Source organism: Empidonax traillii, unplaced genomic scaffold, assembly GCF_003031625.1.
Source record: "Empidonax traillii isolate 1590-97213 ecotype Southwest subspecies unplaced genomic scaffold, ASM303162v1 scaffold1187:size237367, whole genome shotgun sequence".
NCBI classification, from domain to species: Eukaryota; Metazoa; Chordata; class Aves; order Passeriformes; family Tyrannidae; genus Empidonax; species Empidonax traillii.
This window is the reverse complement of record NW_020956380.1, coordinates 118,440-138,222: the sequence shown is the minus strand read 5'-3', so window position 1 is coordinate 138,222 and position 19,783 is coordinate 118,440. Positions and strand designations below refer to the sequence as shown.

Sequence of the window (19,783 nt, the reverse complement as noted above, 5' to 3'; positions counted from 1 at the left end):
AAGAAAGTTTGTAGGTCAGAGATCCTCAGCTTATGTGAACTGAGTCCTCAAGGAAATGGAACAACCTAAATGAATTCTCACCCTGTGTTCAGTCCAGAGGAACTTAAGGCACCTCCTAAACTGCAGCTTTCTTTAAGGCCGTTTCTCAACTTATCCCTCAGAAGTGGGAATGAGTAGTATAATGAGTGGGGTAATCCTGAACTAGCAGCTGGCTCTGTCTGCTATTGTACCTCTGTTAGTCCTTCGTGGACTTTTCTTTTATGGATTTTACTTTAGTTGCTTTTGCTGTAGTACATGTTTCTCTGCAGTTAGTAGGGCCGTTAATAATTAACATGAGATATTTTGATTTGGAAACTTTATATGGATTTTTTTAAAGTCAAATATGTACGATGCATCAGAGTGTACATGCTGCTTGGTTTACAAAATGGGTGAAAGAATTATATAATGGATACTTAGTTCCCTTGAATCCTAAAATGGGGATTTCATTTTACGTGGAAGTATGCACTGCAATTTGTGTGTTGAGCACTGGCCTTTCAAGACAGCAGCACAGAGGTTCCATGAAGAGGATTTTGAAGCAAAAAGAAAAAGCAAGTAGTTTCACTGTGAATTTACAGAGGTATAGGAGAGGGAGAGGTACTTTCATCCTGCTTCATGCTAATATTCCAGTGCAAAGCCAAAATTGACCAGTGATAAATATTGTTCAGATTTTATTTATTTCTCTTTCTCCCTTTCTATGGGGATTAAAGAAAAAGAAACCAAATCCAAAACTTGTCATACAAAGTAAAAAATATAACAGAAGTGCTAGACTTCATAGTGCTAGTAGCAGTTTCGTCGTTTCTAATTTGTCCTAGTTTTGTTTTACAGGGGAAAAGAGAAAAAATAATGAACCTTATTCTCTGGAGGATTCCAAAAGACCAAGAGTTGTAGGAGATATTCCTATTGAGTTAATTAATGAAGTAATGTCAACAATTACAGATCCTGCAGCAATGCTTGGACCAGAGGTGAGAAATATATAGACTTAGTGTTGAAAATGGTCTGTTTGTAAATGGTTTGTTTCTGGTAAATGTTCCACATGGATAGAGTATGATAATCTGCAAGTCCTGTCAAGAAAAACAGACTTTGAAAGAGTATGATTAGGTGAACAAAAAATATTTGTGAAATACATCATTAACATGAAGAATAGTTCTACAATTTTTTTATGGATTGTGTATGGCTAGCAAAGAGGTCTGGAAACTAATGACAGTAAAAAGGTAGACTCCAGGTTATCTTGCAAGGTATTTTTATTACAGAGTGGGTCCAGAATATGCTTTTAATTGTTAATAACAGATATAGCTCATAAGACAAGGTTAAATGGGGTTCAAATATTGCAGCAGAATGAAAGATCCAAAGTAAAACCTCTAGTTAAACCCCCTAGTTAACTAGTGTAGAAACTGATCTAAGCAGTTATTTGCTCTGTCTTCCCCAGTTGCTCTTTTCTCTGCTGGAACAGAAAAACAAACAGAATTACAGAATTGTGCCATGGTACAGAATTGCACACTTTTTTTTTTTTTTCTTGGCTGGCTTTTCCTCCTTCTGTTCCCTCTGCCGGGCTATGTTTTGCCAGCAGCTCATTTGCCAAGGTTTAGCTAGAAACTGCTGAAGATTTGGAACCACCTACATTTCTTATTCAAACTATGCACCGTGACTGATGGCTCTGCATATTATAAATGCTGTACCAGCCTGGCTGTTGAGGCTGACAGTGACTAGAAACCCAGCAGCCAAACTTTACTTTAAAAAGTAAACAGTATGTGCGTGCAGAGATGTTTTGGCATTGTAAAATGATTTTGAAAAAAATAAGTAAAATAAATTTTCTGTATTAATTTAATCTGTATTCAAATATATGGATGCAATTGCTAGATATAACAACAAATTCTGTAGGAATTAAAATATTCTTTTTAGGTTATTACCATAGTGGTAGAGATAGTGGAAAGCACTACTAAATGAAAATAATATGATTTTTCCTGCACCAACATTAAAATATGTGATTTGTAGTATGCATAGGCAGATCCAGTACTCTTGCCCAAGCTGGCTAAGTCTAAAGAAAATATGACTTAATGGCATAGGCTTTAACTGGATGAGTGCTATATCCCTCAAGGGCTTTGGAACTTGCTGAGTCCTAACCATTGCAGTTGTTACCTAACCTTTATCAGTATAAGTTAAAATAGGCCTTTATACACTGTAGTGTAGACTTACATCTGGCTTATTTGATGGTGACACTTATGCAAAGGTGCATTCCAAAGGCAATCATTGGTAGCCCTGTTGGAAAAAAAGGAGTGGTTTTTATTTGTTTGTTCATTAAGGCTGTTCTGTCAGAGGATGTGAAATCTCAAAATGTTCATTTTGTTCCTCTTTTGCACGGCACAGACCAACTTCCTCTCAGCACACTCGGCTCGGGATGAGGCGGCGAGGCTGGAGGAGCGCAGGGGGGTGATTGAATTCCACGTGGTTGGCAACTCCCTGAACCAGAAGCCCAACAAGAAGATCATGATGTGGCTGGTTGGTTTGCAGAATGTGTTCTCCCATCAGCTGCCTCGAATGCCAAAGGAGTACATCACGCGCTTGGTCTTTGATCCGTGAGTATCCTTGGAGAGGGGTTTGGTGGGTGAGGCAGAGAGAGCCTGGTGCTCTTTGCAGGCAGGGGTGTAGGAAGGGGCCAGCAGAGGTGGCATGGAGGCAGCTCTGCTGGTGCTACACTTTTCAGTCTTTTCAAGAGCTCATAGCTTCTCATCAGCCTAGTTGGATTGTACCCACATACTATCTTGATGGCTATATTAATGGCAAATGGTTTCTTTTTTGTGGGACTATAGTGGGTTTACCCTGGCTGGATGCCAGATGCCCACCAAATCTGCTCTATCACTCCCCTCCTTAGCTGGACAGGGCTGCTCATTCTTCCACAGGGAGAACTCCTCACACTCCTTCTCTGCTCCAGCATGGGCTCCTTTCCATGACAGACAGTCCTCCATGACCTTCTCCAACACAGGTCCTTCCCAGAGGCTGCAGTTCTTCATGAACTGCTGTAGCAGTTTCACCTTCCGTGGTGAAAACCACTGTCCCCCTGCAGGCCATAGAGCATGTGGAGCATGTGGATGCCCAAAAGAAGGCTGTGACCCTGTGGGAAGCCCACACTGGAGCAGGCTCTAGGCAGGTCCTGTGGCCCTGTGGAGAGAGGTGCCAACACTATAGCAGATTTGCCAATGGGACTCGTGGCCCCATGGAAAGGGACTCATGCTAGGATGGTTCGTGAAGAACTGTAGCCTGGAGGGGGAACCCCCACTGGAGCAGGGGAAGAGCTCCTCCCCCCGAGGAGGAAGCAGCAACATAGACAACATGAGAAGAACTGACTGTAACCCACACTCCCCATGCCCCTGTGCTACTGGGGGGACGGAGTTGGAGGATTGGGAAAGAGGATGGGTGGAGGGAAGACTTTTTCAGAATTTGCTTTACTTCTCATGATCCTGCTCTGATTTTGATTGGTAATAAATTCAATTTATTTCCTGAAGTCAAGTCTGCTTGGCCTGTGGTAGTAATTGAATGGTCTCTCCCTGCCCTTATCTCAACTCATGAACCTTTCATTATATTTTCTCTCCTCTGTGCAGTTTAGAGGAGTGATAAGAGAGGCTTTATTGTTTACCTGTCATCCAACCAGGGTCAAAACATAAGCTCTAGCTACTTCCTTGCTATTGTCATTCCACGAGTAAAAAGCACTAAGTACAGGAAGAAGAATAATATATAATATGTATAAACCTCCTTCAACGGTGCCACATGCATTCTTCAAACTAACTTTTTTGACAAGGGCTTGCTATTGGCACTATCTTTCCCCCAAAAAAATCTTCTGTAAATTTACTGTATTATTTTTACAATTTATATGATGCTATGTCTTGAATAATCTAAAGAAAGATGCAGTGTATTCACACCTTGAAGATTACACTAAAATTCTTTATCCTTGGCACAAGAGGTGAGACTGCACCTCATTACAACTCTCCTGGCAGTGCAACAGAAAAGGATATTTGTTCTTGTCTTGATTCTGCTGGCAGTGGGTGATTAGAAATTAGAAATGTCATCTCCTGCTTCATCAGCTGCATTTGAAACTGATAGCTTAGGTATACAGAATGCATGCAAGGAAACAGGAATCCCGTAGAAAGGACTCACTGTCCTGTAACTCCATTAATTTCTAATTTACTCAGGGTAAAATCATCCTGAGAACTGCACAGTGGCATAACTGTCATCAGTGGATTCAATAAAAGCAACACAACTTTTATATATTGGGCATTACTCTATTATCTCAGAGTACTTGGCAAGGCTGGGACCTTGCTTCATGATGATGACCTTTATGGTAAATTCAAAGCATGATGTTAAAATAACAACTCTTCTGTAGATACAGGCGGCTAACTTGAGGCATATGCAATTACATTAGCATCGTGAAAAGAGGTGAATCAAATTTCCGAGAAAAGGTAGGTAATGGCACTTTATGTACTATGTACTTGAGTTAAAGTGATTGTTATTTTTGTCTACTCAGGAAACACAAAACTCTTGCATTAATAAAAGATGGTCGTGTTATCGGTGGTATCTGCTTCCGGATGTTCCCTTCCCAAGGATTTACAGAGATTGTTTTCTGTGCTGTGACTTCCAATGAGCAAGTCAAGGTAAAAATAATTCCCTATTTGAGTTTATTAAATGCATTCCCTACTGCATGTGTTCCTCATTTGTTAGTCATGTTGAATATACTGTTGAGTTCCCAGAGGGAAATAGAGTGTGAAAGATAAAGTGATTTTGGATATAACACACAAAATCTAAACAAATGTGCAGATTTAGAATCATCATCATAATAGTAGGAGTATCTGTAAATAATTAATTAAATAACAGTTCTCTCAACACGGCAATAGTTGGTCAGTTGTCTCCCATTCTTGAACTGTTCACTCCTCTGACTCCAGTAGTTGTGTCTCTGTGTAGTGTAACACCTCATGGTTTACTGAAATAGGTATTGCTTGTATGTGACATTGTAATGTTCAGTCACTTCATGATATTAAATTACTTCAATCAAAATGAGATGTATTCAAAAAATTATAGTTCTGCATCTCAAAATAAGCACAGGGTCCCTTTTATGTGCACTTTTTTGAGTTAATTTTACAAAATGTTCTCAGAATGTTGAGAATTAGCATTTATGTTGGAAAAATACAGAGCACTGTGAAATATTCCTATGGAGATTCCTCCAGCTTTTTCAGTGACTACAGGTCGATCAATCAACTGTGACCATTTGGTTCAGTATTTTGCCTTTAGATGGTGCTGTAGCGTCATGATTTTCAGTAGAAGCAGTGAAAGCTGAGATGAGAGTTCAGAGTTTGTAGCAGTTAACATGCAGAAATTGTACACCCTGGTGTGAAAGGGTAACACAGTGGGATTGAAAGCCTGTGACAACTGTTAGTATTGGGGTTATATTTGGTTTTATTCAACTCTGGTGTTAAAGAGGAACAGTCCCCTACACTTAGCAGTGGCCTGTCATAAAAGTATCCGAAGTGTTTTAGCAAATGCAAACCTTAATGATATATGCTTAAGTTATACTTAACTGCACTACACAGATGAGGCTGCCAAAGGTGTGTTGTGATTTTCTGGGAATAATCTTTCAAAATAAAAGAACAGATAATTCTGACCCACTCAACTGCCTCCGAGGTTGCATAATGTACAATTTATTCTTTTCCCTCTGGGTGCCTCACTGTATCAATTGACTGTTTCTGAAAATGTGCCTTCCCAACTTTCTGTCTGAGTAAGGTGACCTCTGTCAGCAGGTAACTGAGAAAAAAAAAAATGGTCACACATGGGTGACCTGCCTAGTCTTGGGAAAATTAAATTCCTATTTTAATTCAATTTGAAGCTGACGTAAGAAATATAGGAACTGTTTTCCCATATAAGTTGAATTGTTTTAATGATAGTTTGATCCTATGTTGCAAAATTATTTTAAATTTTACTGTACATGTCTTTGTTTCCTTTTAGGATTGTTTTATCAGGCTATTACCATGTTTGGGCATACTAAATTGTAAATTAAATCAGAAGTTTGTGTTTTCTAATTTGTTTTTCTGGCTTATGTACATAAATAAAATTTTCCCCAGTTTTCAAGAGCAGAATACCAAAATCCATGTATATTTCTTTAAGCATCCAGTTAGTCTCCATGATAATAAAATTGGAACCTATTCAGGAACAAAACACTCTTATAGGCTTTCCTGTCTATTTTACATTTCTTCATTTTATAACAGAAGGGGAAGGCTATAGCTTGCTTAGTAACGTGAATAAATGGAACCTTTTGTATACTTTGGGGGTGAATGAAAATGGAAATCATGCTTGTGTGCAGTCAGAAGGCATATCTATTTATTTGATTGTGGACTCAATAATTTTCTTCTGCTTATTATGGTAATTGTTTCACTGTTCCCTTTTATGCCTTATGATAAGTTTGGATTATAAATCCTTTCAGGCAGAGGCTGTTTCTGCTACAGGTGGAATAATTTCACTATTGCTGTTGGCTTTGCAGTTTTGAAGTGATATGGCTAAGAAAGAAAGCCCTATTTTTACAGTATATGTAGTTTTGTTATTGATGAAATATGTGAATATTTATAGTTGATATTAAATTTAAAAGAGAAGAAAAAAGGGTGGGCACCTTGAATTAGAGTTTCCAGGACAATGTACTTCTTTACCCCTCAAAAGAGTCTAGGTTTTGGTCTCCTTTAGATTAAAAGTGAATCAGACACCAGAAACAGGTATTTTGTGTTCCATGCTGGGTCACAAAGATACCCTTTCAAGACTGAAAAACAGTTTGCTCTTGAGAATGCCTCACCAAGTTAGTTATGAGAAAATCTTTACAACTGCATCTAGAGGAAAGACTGCATTTTACAAAATGGTCTGTAATAACCCTCAGTCCACAGTTTCTAGTATGTGCAGTCCCCAAAGGCTCTGTAATGTTTTTTGCTCATACGTTTCACACAGGGTTATGGGACTCACCTAATGAACCATCTGAAGGAGTACCACATCAAACACAACATTCTCAATTTTCTCACGTACGCAGATGAATATGCTATTGGCTACTTCAAAAAACAAGTAAGTCAATGTAAGCAGTTACTTGGTGCAAGAGTTTTAATATCTGCCAGTGATGTACTAAACAACTCAACATGACAAAGTAGTTGGATAAAATGCATAGTGCAATTTTAAGGTTGGTTGTGGTTTTTTTTTTTTAATCTATAAAATGTGCTCTGTGTAATGTTATTGGCTTCTAATGCATTTTAGTTTGATAGAATTGTCTGAATACAGGTATATGGTGTAGCCTATACTTTCTCAAGTCAAAAAAATAGTCAAATATTGCTTGGCTGCTTCTTCCTTCATTCAATTCCTTTACTGATTCTATAAGAAATATAAAGAAGGGCTAGATATACCTGGGACAGAATAGAACTCTCCTGACCTACACTCACAGTTCCTATTGATTAGAAGCATGACTGTCAAGTTCAGGAAGGATTTCAATGTCTGATCTGTCAAATAGTTTTGATGAACAGGTGTCAACTATCTGGTCAGATGGTAGAGTAAAAATGGTATCAGATTATTCTCAGAGATGTACAGCATTAGGACTGAAGGCAACAGACATGAGTTGGATAGTGGGAAATTGCAACTAGATAGAAGGAAAATGTTTTGGTTTGGTTTTTTTCTTCCTTATCTAAGGGTGGTGAAATACCAAAAAATTTTGCCCAGAGAGATGGTAGAATCATTTGTTCTTTACAGTCTTCAAGACTGGTCATGGCCTTGAGCAACCAGATGTGGTGAGACCCACTCTGAGGGGAGATGAGGCTACATGGCCCCCTTAAATTCCCTCTAACCTCAACTGTTCCATGATTCTGTATATAAAACTGATACAATCTACTCTTCACACATTCAAAATGAATAAAAAGTTGGGCTTGTGATACACCTATTGGATCTGTGCAGACAGACCCTTCTCATGTCTGCAATATCCCTTCCCCAGTTTGGAAGTGCTCAGCCTCCATCTAAGTCTGAAGTCTTTAATGGTAGATTGTGAGGCAGAAGTCCTATTTAGGTTTCTGCTTATTACTGAGGTTTCATAGGTAGCACTATAACATAAAAATAAAATGCAGCCCAAATGAGAGTCCTCCAGTGTTTTTTATTGCCTTGGTTAATTCTTTTGTGGGTTTGTTTTTCAATTAACTTTTGAATTTTAACTTTTTTTTTTTTTTTTTACTTTAGAACTTTAAATAGGATTTGTTGACTTATTTTTTCACTTGAAATACAGTTTTTGAAGTAAAAAAAAAAAAACGTTCCAGCTGTAAAATTGCTATCATCTCATCAACTTCATCAGCAACTTTCCTTGACTACAGGACTGGCATTCTTTAATATTAAATAGCAGATTTTTAGAAAACTCTAGGAAATTTGTCCACAGGAAAAAATATTTACCTCTCCTATCTCCATTCTTAGCAATTCTTGTATATTAGCAATTCATGTGCCTCCTGTAAGAAGGTGTTTGCAACACTGAACCATGCCCTGTAACTCACTCCACTGTCTTGTTTATATATGAATGTCATGATGAATTTGTTTCTAAATCCTCGTAGCATTTCAGTTAAAACAAATGCAAAAGGCAAATGGCATTATGACAATGGAAGTTTTTTTTATTTTGTCAGGGTTTCTCCAAAGATATTAAAGTACCAAAAGCAAAATATGTTGGCTACATCAAGGATTATGAGGGTGCCACATTAATGGGATGTGAATTAAATCCAAGGATCCCCTACACGGAATTTTCTGTCATCATCAAAAAGCAAAAAGAGGTAAAGGCTGAAATGAAATGCTTAACATTATCAGCTATTCAGATATGTAGAAACAATTCAGTCAGTACCAGGTTAGCTCTCGTCTCAGCTTTGGTGCTTAAAACATTTGAATGTATACTTTTATTAGATAGAATAATCCTTTCATTCAAGTCCCAGTGCCATAATTTTGCAGTTGAAGCATTAAATTCTACCTTGTTGACTTAATGATAACAAAAGTGTTCAAGCATTGATATTTTGAGGAGTAATTCACAGCTAAATTTTGTCCTAGTTGATAACTAAGCAAAATCTTATGAGACTGATTTATTTTATGGCTTTGTCAGTTCTCCCCCTGCCCATAACAGTAGGGTTCATTAGAGTGACATTTGCATGGAGTGTTTGTACTGCGAAGCTATAAGAAGGGTCTAAGTTGAATTTAACAATTAGTTGGAAAGTATTTTGATACTAAATTGGAATCTGGCCATGGTGCTGTTGTATACATGTTGTATACCTGTATTTCTCTTAACGTTTCTAAGCTCTATTGAAGGTCTAGTTTTATCTTTTCCTCTAGAGAGCAAATACTGTGTGAGAGGGAGTGAAGGTCCTTAAAAACAAAAATATGTTAATCTCTATTACCTCCAAAGAAAATAGTCTGTCAAACCATGGTGGTCTGAATGTTTTCTCTGCTGCTTTATTACAGATCATTAAAAAGCTTATTGAAAGGAAACAAGCTCAAATTCGAAAAGTTTATCCTGGCCTTTCTTGCTTCAAAGATGGAGTACGGCAGATTCCTATAGAAAGCATTCCTGGAATTAGTATGTATCAACCTCTCTTAATGTAGAACAGAAACAGAACAGCCGAAGAAATGCCTAGGACTAGAAATACTAATGTACTCACATATTTCTTTTTGGTTCAATTGTTTTAGTTTGCTGATTTAATTTCTGTGAAGATTGTTGTGTTTCCTTTACAATTGCTGTCTTGAGATTTCCCCAAGGCATCCCAGGCCGATCCTCTCTTATGTACATGTGTGCAATTTTATTTACATGTGATCCCTCTTTGATTTGCATCAGTGTAGGCAGCAGTTTCCCTTTGGCACCACTGTTAATGCACTGCACTTCTAAACAGTGATGATTTCTGTGCTAGGCATAAACTTTCAGGACAAAATAGAATTAAAAAAAAAATTAGGTATCATCTTTTGTGAGATTTTTTTTCAGCTGGGCTTTTCTTCAATTTATTTTCTGTCCCTAGGGAATCAAATCAGATAGCTTTGTCATTATTATTCTTTACAGGGTTTGTGGTAAAATATGTATTGAATTATTGAAAAAAATGTGTGTTTCATATAGAAATATTTTAGAATCTTTTCAGCAATCTGGAAGAAGTGCGTGTAGGAAATTGAATGGGGCTGTAGGCTGTGTTATTTATGAGGAGTAGCTTTTATTAAAACAAACCCATTTTACTGCAGCAGTGCTGAAATGGCTTTTCTTTTTAGAGTTGCAATAACTCAGTTAATATTGTGACCTACTGTAGTTCCCATGTAATATCTCATGTTGTTGGTGTATAGGAGAGACTGGCTGGAAACCAAGTGGAAAAGAAAGAGGGTAAGTGCTGCACAAAGTAAAATGATGAAGCATTTGGGATATTCCTTTCAGAAAAGTCTATAAACAATGTAATGTGATATTTCCTTACATCCATTGGAAAACAGATAAATAATCTGTAAGGGATGGGTTCTTATGTGGTTTTGTTTAGGTTTTTTTGTGGGCAGGTGCGGTTTGGGTGGTGGTGTTCTCTTTCGAGGGTTTGTGTTTGTTTCTTTTCTTGTTTTACATTTTATTTCTTCTGTAAAATGCTTGAAACTTCAGAGTTGCTTTTAGATAAGATGCAAATAGTAGGAATAAAGAAAAGGGATCCAAGTTAATCTTTTTGTATTCATGTTTTCCTTCAAGTAAGGAGTCCAAGGATCCAGATCAACTTTACAGCACATTAAAAACTATCCTACAGCAGGTGAAGGTGAGTGCGAGTTCTATTTTACCTTTTGTAAAGATTTTTAAATTATTTCCAATATAGAGTTTCCATATTAGATACCTTACTCTTTTCTTTACCAAAGAGCCATCAAAGCGCTTGGCCCTTCATGGAACCTGTGAAGAGAACAGAAGCTCCTGGATATTATGAAGTTATAAGGTTTCCCATGGGTAATGCCATTAACATTTTTTAAGTATAGAGTTTAAAAATCATTATAGCTGGAGACATAGCAGATTAATTAATCTGATTGTTTTGTGGTGGAAGATATATGTTACTTGCAGCTGAATATGTTGCAGCTCTGAAGTGCCAAGAGCATGATGCTGTAATTTGAATTGATGACTGTTTCGTGACCTTTGTGAAACATCTACAGTGTATATATCTGAAATCTTAGCATGCCCTAGAGAACCCTAACAAGCTCTTAAATGGTGCAGTCAGCTAGAAACTTTCAGGACTGAGCTGGTGTTGGGTGAGTTGTAGGGAATATGTTCTTGTGTGTGGTAACTGGTCATTGCAGATCCGACTGGTCTGTTAATTAATCTCTCAAGGCAAACTTTTCAGGAACACGTGAGCATTTTCATTGCTTTGAAATACAGACTTAAGCTTTGTAAATCACATAGTAAAAAAAACCTTTTCAAAAGTATCAGTGTTTTCTAATTAAGTCAACAATTTGCTCCAATTTAAGTTTAGGAAAAATATTCATGTAAGCTGATTTTAAGCTAACTTTTATCTTTGTGTTTTAGATCTGCCACAGTTGTCTGAGGTGGTTTATTTATTTATTTATTTTTATGTATAAGTCATGCATCTGTTGTTAATGTAGGATTACTTGCAAAGGGAAGTACACAATTACTAATAATGTTTTTGTTTTGACTGCTTTTCTTATGACCCAGCTTTTTATTGCTGGTTTCAATGATAATTCAGTGATGCTCTAAACAGGTGCTTGTTTTGATTTGTGCTGAAGCAGTTTTAGAAATTATTCCTGCTAGTCCTTCCTTATTTATGCAATACTTGCCTCTATCTTTCTGATTACAGTTTTTGAACCTTTTAATATTGTTAGAGAATGAAATACGGGTTCATGGCAGGCTACTAGCAATCCATTTCTCAGAGGCTGGAAGTATTTGTTTATATTGCTTTGCATAAGCTCCAAGCCCATATATATATCAGTTTAGTTTAGTGATTTTTTTTTAATGTTCAACTTATTTCCAAATGGCAGATGGACATACACTTTATAAACCAGTAGCTGGCTTCCTGTGTTCCTGACACAAATGTATTTTATAGCACTGAATGTTGAGTCCCTCCTGTGGCAGTGTTCTGCATCTGCTTTCCTGAGCAGAGGCTGGGTCGAGGTGGCTGTTTAATCTGAACAGTGGTTACAAAGAACTTGAAGCCTGAGCTGGCAAACCCAAAGTAGGAATGTTGTCTGTGCTTTCCTTGTTTGGGTACATTACACTTTGCACGGGGGGGGAAGCAGCTCTCCTTCGAGAGGACTAAGCTGAGGTCTTTGGTTTAGTTTTGCTTTGTTTTTTCAGCTAAAGAACCCAATGTCTTGATTCATGATCAACTTCAGATTTCTTTCTGCTCTCCCTGCCAGCATGCTGATACTGTAAAAAGTTGCTCAGACAAGATATAACAGTTGCCTTTATGTTTGCCTACAGACTAAATTGTACAGTATTTGAGAGGTATGGCTGTAGAGTTTTTGTTTACCTCCTCAGGTCAGTTCTCATGTATAAATTCTTTTTTACCCCTGTTTTAAATGCTCTTCAGGTGCTCTTTCAAGCAATACTTAAAGGTTTTCTTCCTTTTCATCTGCCATACAAAAGTTGTATGGCTGAGTGACAGGTGAAACCAAACTTTCATTGTAGTTAGAGGAGAACATCTTACTTAAATCACCAGCTAGGCAACGTTTGCTTTAGGGTGAGCTGAACAGTCTTCTCAGCTGGGTACTGTAATTAGACTATGGATATCCGGTTTAGGTGTAGGCACCTGAATTTCAGACCTAATGGGAGCTGAATGAGCCTTTACTTTTGCAAAATATTGTGTAAAACTATTGAATGGCAAGTTGTGTATCATTTGAAAAGGTATTTGAGAGCGTCTATCAAACTTTTCTTAAATAATCCCATCTTGTCAATTTGATGGGTTTTCCTCTCCTTTAACAAATTCAAATTTCCCTTAAAAACAGTCCAAAAACTACTACCAAAGCCCCCCAAAATATACCAAAAAAACCCCAATATTTTTTAAATCTGATGATAAAAAGTTTGATTCCTTTTCATTGGAAGTCTTTGGTCTCTGCTGTCCTTGCAATACTTGTTGACCCATTTCAGCTGCTTCTGTTACAGTTTCACAAAGGTGCTGCTGAAGCCTGGCTCAAGCATTGCTAAATAAAATAGTTGTTAGAGAACCTGAGGTGAGAAAAGCCAAGGCATCCAGCACACCTCCCACTACTTCTATTCCTGTACTCACTCCTAGAACACTTGTAAAGTAGACAGAATTTTTAAATGCCTGATGAGAATGCCTGGTAAAGCAACTGAGATGATTAACATATTTTATGGATGACTGATTTTCGTATAAAGGAGAACACTTAAAGAATGTTCTGTAAGTAAATGTTTTGCATGATGCTCTGAAAACAGAAGAGATTGGTTCTCACATGACTCATGAAAAGAATACATAACTATAAACTCTTAAGAGGTAATAAAAATATACATAGAGTGTAGAACAAATTTAATCTTTTTTTTTCAAAGCTGTAAGTACTGCTTGTAGTGTAAACCAATGTCTCTGCTGTGTTTGCACAGCAGTGAGGATTTTAGGTTAACATATGTGTTTTGTGATGTTGTAATTCTTTGCCTATGTTCCTGAGCCCTCCTCCAGCAGAGCTGCCAACAGTTTGCCTCACAGATCAGTTAGAAGAGCATCAGGGACACCTAATACCCATGGTAAACTCAGAGCTCTGAGAACAGAAAAAAAAATGCTTTAATGTTTTAAAGAAGAAAAAATAAACTCTACATAAATTCATCCTTACAGTGAAATATTGCTTAGTTCCAGTGGCTCAGCTGCTTTTGAAGCTAAAAAATGGACCATGCCTTAGATGAAGGCAATTTCCATTCCAAATCCTAGCTTTGCCAGTTCATGTAAAATGGCAAATCAGTCTAAAGGGATATTGCATACAAAAAGTATTTGAATGAAACGCTGTTAATCTGTTTTTGTTCTGTACAGATCTCAAAACAATGAGTGAACGACTCAAGAACAGGTACTACGTGTCTAAGAAATTATTCATGGCAGACTTGCAGCGAGTCTTTACAAACTGCAGAGAGTACAACCCCCCTGAGAGTGAATACTACAAATGTGCCAATATACTGGAGAAATTCTTCTACACAAAAATTAAAGAAGCTGGATTAATTGACAAATGACACTGTCTTTTTTACAACCAAATAGTGTGCCTACGTTATGGGCAGGGGAAGCCGTTCTATATATGAGTTGTGGGACTTTCAAGAACCTTCTGTTTAATACTTAGCACTTTTAAAAACCCTTTTAGTTTTGAAAACATGTATTATACTGAAGTTACAGAAATTATTTTATTAAAATGCTTTATAATGTATTTAATTACGGAAAATTTCTTTTGTGTGCCGATTACCGTATGTTCCTAATATGTTTATCAGCTACAGCCTCAGAAACCCCACAAACATGGGGGAAGTTGCACATGTTTGGGAAGATGAAGAAAATTCCCAGACAACAGATGTTATAGCTTACCTAATGCAGTACCTATTTGATATAGTTTTATTATTTTTTTCCAATAAAAAAGAAAATTGTAAGGGAAAACAACAGTTGGGGGGGGTTCTGAAACACTTGTTTCTTTGTAGAATCTTTTTATAAGATATTATTTTTTAAAAGAAACAGCTGGTTGAAAAGCTGTGAGAGAACAGTCAGTTCTGAGAAAGGACTGCCTGTAAACTTTGATAGATGCAAGTTTTTCTATTAGTTTTCAGTTTTGATAAATATTTTACCTGCAAATTGTAATCTCATAACCACTCTTTTAAAAACAGCCAAATCTGGCTAGATGTCTAATGTCATAGTGACTTGGCTTATGCAGGACATAAGTACCCAAAATAACTTTAAAGACTACTTCTCATCTACTAGACAATTTCAGTTGGTTTAGTAGAGTTAAGGTTTTGATGCACTTAGTGATCCACCCTAGTTACTACTCTTCACTGTTAAATTCTTTAGATTATTCAGCAGAGATAAGACTATTGTACACAAAAGAAGTCAACATAGGACAGCTTTGAGCTTAGATACTTGGCTCCATGATAAACTGGATTTTCTACCAAGCTTTATTGTAAATGCTTATTAACTGTACTTATTTAGACCCAGGAACATACTAACATTTTACAACTCATGTTAGTATATCTTCAAATAGAGCACACACACATATATATATTATATATGTATATATATATGTATCTTGCTGCTTACACTACGTTTAAGGGGTACACCTAACTCCTTAATGGAGATCAGTACAGGCCAAAAACCTGTCCCTTACATTTTCTAATTGGAGTTTGTAACTGTAAATTATAATTGCTTTTGTGAAAAACAGATTTAACTTCCATTCTTGATGTTTTATATTTACAGATGTTACACTGGTAAAATTCAATAGTTAAAAGACTGAAAAAAACCCAATCCTGTGCTGTGTCAAAGAATCTGTTCCTGCAAAAAGCCTGTGCAGTGTTAGATCACAAGTCAATTCAGCAAGTAGTTGTCAGGAACTACCTGGTAGTAGTGAATGTGGTACACAGGGTATTCAAAATGTTAATGCTGGACTTGCCATTCTGTTTTGTATGAGATTAGTCTGACCTACATTGAGATCTATAATGAAGGTCCTGTGAGTATTTTTTTTTTTAATAGCCAGAACAGGACACTATAAACCTGTTTTGTAGATTGGGCCTACAGACGCACCTGTTAAGCTTGTTATCCTGTGAATTTTTTTTTTATTTTCAGAGTAGATTTTCTTATTGTCTTTCAATCAGATTGTCTCTTCTATATTGAAACATGTGTTTTCTAATTTAAGAATTAATATTTTCTTAGATACTGTGCAATAAAGTTATGGTAGAATATGTGGTTTTGCAAATGCTTTAACAGCTGCTGAACTTTACATTTGTCAAATTAATATATTGTACTGGTACAGAATAGTTTTAAATTATATATGTACAAAACCCTACTTATTTTGGTCTCTTTTTTTCATTAATGAGTACTTGTGGTACAAATGTATACAGTGAAGCAACTTCACAAGGGAGTAATTTCACAATGGATCTGTAAGAGTGCTCTCAGGACAAACAGAGCTGCGACCAGTCCAAGCACCATTCCCAGCTCCATGTTGAGATACAGTGTTGTTATTCCTGTCTCCTCAACCCTTCCTTGACTTAGCTGTTCCAAAGTTTTGATTTTTTTCACCTCACAGCATGCTTCTACTATTTGCTTATGAGATCCCTTTACTCACAAGACCCAATATATGTAGCAGCAAACTATAGTCCATGTTAAGCTTTTACTGTCACCATGATGTTACTGAGATGGTCACTTACTTTGCATGCCATAAATAAACCTTGCACCTGTCTGATACCTGATAGGTTATTAGAGAGCAGGAAGAGGTTTTTTGATTTCCCATCCACTCAAATTTTGGTCCTGTGTCACATCATGCAAAAGTGCACTGTTCAGAGGGTGGTCAAAAGAGACTCGTCTGTTTTCCTGAACACTTCTAGAGAAAGCAGTTGAGATTAGGTGATCGGGACTGATTCCTTCCCTACACAGTTTCATCCCTTCAACTCTTCAAACTCACTCAGTCCAATTTAAAAAACAAACAAACAAACAAAAAACCCCCCAAAACCTAACCCAGATCTACTACACCTGCCTTGGTCTGCTCTGCAATCATGCTGGTTTTCTACTGTCTCTGGTAAACAGCTGTTACAGATTTGTTTGCTGAAACAGCACTTGAAGTTCAATCATTCTATTTAAGTTCCTCTAGTACTAGAATTTCAGACCGAAGATGGTAACGCCCAGGGCTAGAACTTTAGGATACAAAGGTTAAGTTTCAGTACCAACATCCAAAGGCTGCGTTCTGAACAACTCTTTTCAAACAGTAGCTGCAGCTAATATTACTACTGTTGAGAGAATCATGTAAGAAGTTACAAGTAAAATAGTAATTAACACTTTTGGTTTTTATTACAGAAAGGGAGAGACCTTGGTTTAGGTCTGATAGGTGAGACAGACACGTGCAAAGTAAATGAAGAGCCTGTATTTTTGTACTTTCCCATTATTTATTTAGAATGTAGCTTTCGTTAGGGAATTTATATGTCAGTTAAGCGTTAATACTTAAGTGTTTCTCAAGCAGATGAAGAGCAGTTTGTGTGCTGGACAGTTGATAACAGTGTTTTTACATGCAGCCTGTTGTGGCACCAAACAGCACCAGCTCATATGGGGCAGCTCTTCTACAAAAGGCACAGGGACAAAATTATTACAAATTAATAAATTATTATGATAGTTCCAGAACAGCTAAGACTAATAGTTTGCTTTACATTCCACCAAAGCAGAGCCCTCTTCACCAACCTTCATGGAGAAATTTCCTTTGTTTCTGTCTGGTTATGTTGATTCTAGCTTGTGCTCAGAGCAGGACCCAACCAGGCCTAAATTGCTGCTTTTGAAAGCTGCAGCTACAGAATCAAACTACAGCTGACAATCTTGCTTCTAAACAGTGCTTATGCCACCACATGAGATGGGGCTAGAGTGCATAAGCCTCCAACGCCCATTGCTGATGTTACTGCCCTTGGAGCACATACGGAGACTGCAAAAGAAAACAACCCCCTGTGAGCTGCTTCCAAACACTAAGACGTTTATTATGAGATTGAATATGAAACTACAACCACTACATGGAAAACATCTGTACAAAAACTGTTATTAAAAAGACTCCCTGCCCAAAACATCTCAAGTGCCTAAAGTTCAACCTTACTGACTACAGGTCATAAAATGACATTCAGTGTCTTATCCATCAGATTTTTCATATACTCCCGGATCCAGTCAAAAGGAGCTTGAATGTAATAATTTCAGTTATAAAACTAATCAGTCCATATCATTAAAAACAAGTCACCAGATCAATCTGATACCCTTAATATTAGAAACACAAATATTCACATACTTAAATAAGGTATTGTGCAACAGCAATTTGGATTTAAGATTTCCTTTCTTCATGGCATGACCATGGTTTTGCTGAAAATCTCAATGACAGGTAACCAATTTCTCACGGTCTTTTTTCAGAGATTCATTCTTAGAAGAACATCATTTAACATCTTTTCTTCATTTTGAAAACTGGAGATGTCAGGAACTTTGTATCTGTAAATGGATCGCCTCTCCTGAGCTTCCTGCTTAGGACATAGGGAAAAAAAAAAAAAAAAGGCAAAAGCTGAGTTCTGTTCCCTACATCACTTAAAGCATTAACTTTTAGCTAGTACATTCCCTTCCACATGAATTAGGTTGTATTATTAACTCCAGATCTCTTTGAATAACCTCTTTTGTTAAGGACTTGTTTTCAAGATTTAAATAAGCCTCTCAAATCCTCCAGTGGATGGAATATCATGAACTTTATTTTAAACTGGAAAGTAAAGACACCTACCCTGCAATACTTGGTTCTTTATAGCTCACGATAACAGTACAGCTTCGCTTGCGTTTTGGAGACCGTGGTCCTTCCCCTTCTGGGACGGGTGCTGGATCCCCAGTGCTGGGGAGCAATGCAGTGGTATTGGTAACATCACAGAGATGCCCACGAGGTGGCTCAGAAGGCTGCTCTGTGAAGAGATTAGGCACACTTCAGATCATTCAGGCAAGTCAGCTTAAAAGAAAATGTCAGTGAACGTACAAGATGTGAACTAACTCTCAGCTGTAACTGTCATCTCTGTTTTTGCACTTTAAAATACCTAAGAGGATATAATATTCAGGATTTTAATTTGGAAAAATAGCTAACACTGAGCAGGGCCAGGCAAAGTGTCATTTGTTATTCCACTTCTCTCTCAGTTTATATCTTGCTTACTTTTTTCCCAGCTTTAATGTATCAATAAGATAGCTATAGCACAATATTTATTTGTTGGCCAATTTTCTTAAAAACATACTTTAATTCTAATATCTTCCAAGTGAAAATAAAAGGTAGACAGAAGACCAAATCTCACCATTGTTGTAACATTACTCTGATTTTTGTTATTGAATGAACCCTCTAAAATATAAAAGCCTTAACCCCTTAATGTTGTCTTTTAAGGAAACAGAGCCAATTCCAGAACACTTGCTGCACTTACTAATAGACTTGTCACTTGATTTGTTGTTTTCAGTCTCTTCTTCATGACAGAGTTTCTGCTCGCGCTGTGCCCAACATCTTTTAGACCTTGGCCTTGGACAGATTGGTGATGTAGCATCATCGTCTACTGAACTTCGCGTTTTCTTCGATTTACTCTTGTAAGGCTCATAGAGACTGTCGTCTAAATCATCTTCAGTATCGCTCAACTCAATGGAATCAGTTTTATCTGAGCCTTGTGTGTCATCCACAGCAGTATCTCTGTCATTCACCTTGTTTTGTCGAAAAGGTGTAACATGGACGCTCTCTTCCAAATGGAAGTCATAAGCATCACTGATGCCGCCCAAGAAATTCAGCTTTTTTTTGGAAGCCTCTTTATCCTTTTTTCCTGGTCCTTTTTTGGAAGTATTTTTAGGCTGTTTCAGTACTCCCTTCTGGCGCTTCTTTTTCCTTCCTTGAGAGTTTTCTCTGCTTTTACACTCAGGTTGTTTAAAAACAAAATTATGTTTTAAGTTGAACTGTGCAGTTTCAGACTTTCTCGGTCTCAACACCTGCTCTGAATCTACCTTGCCTTCATTCAAGTGAGAAATAGCTGCATTTACATTTTCTGTAGCACACTCCTCTAGAC

At 37.2% G+C, this 19,783-nt stretch overlaps 2 protein-coding genes across 2 annotated transcripts in view; one reads left to right on the top strand and one right to left on the bottom strand.

Annotated features, from left to right (window-relative positions):
- KAT2B (lysine acetyltransferase 2B) overlaps positions 1–16,044 on the top strand; it is a 38,804-nt gene extending 22,760 nt beyond the window's left edge. The window contains exons 9-18 of the mRNA XM_027905649.1: positions 865–1,001; positions 2,404–2,612; positions 4,556–4,682; positions 7,012–7,122; positions 8,703–8,846; positions 9,523–9,637; positions 10,384–10,420; positions 10,766–10,829; positions 10,927–11,011; positions 14,049–16,044. Of these exons, the coding sequence (XP_027761450.1) occupies positions 865–1,001; positions 2,404–2,612; positions 4,556–4,682; positions 7,012–7,122; positions 8,703–8,846; positions 9,523–9,637; positions 10,384–10,420; positions 10,766–10,829; positions 10,927–11,011; positions 14,049–14,242 (1,223 nt within the window). The 3' untranslated portion in view covers positions 14,243–16,044. The remainder of the gene's footprint in view (positions 1–864; positions 1,002–2,403; positions 2,613–4,555; positions 4,683–7,011; positions 7,123–8,702; positions 8,847–9,522; positions 9,638–10,383; positions 10,421–10,765; positions 10,830–10,926; positions 11,012–14,048) is intronic.
- Positions 16,045–17,689: 1,645 nt separating this feature from the next.
- The window catches only part of SGO1 (shugoshin 1), a 5,687-nt gene continuing 3,593 nt past the window's right edge, over positions 17,690–19,783 (bottom strand). Inside the window, exons 7-9 of the mRNA XM_027905647.1 lie at positions 19,160–19,777; positions 18,487–18,658; positions 17,690–18,235 (exon numbers count right to left, since the gene is read on the bottom strand). Coding sequence (XP_027761448.1) covers positions 18,157–18,235; positions 18,487–18,658; positions 19,160–19,777 — 869 coding nt within the window. The 3' untranslated portion in view covers positions 17,690–18,156. The remainder of the gene's footprint in view (positions 18,236–18,486; positions 18,659–19,159; positions 19,778–19,783) is intronic.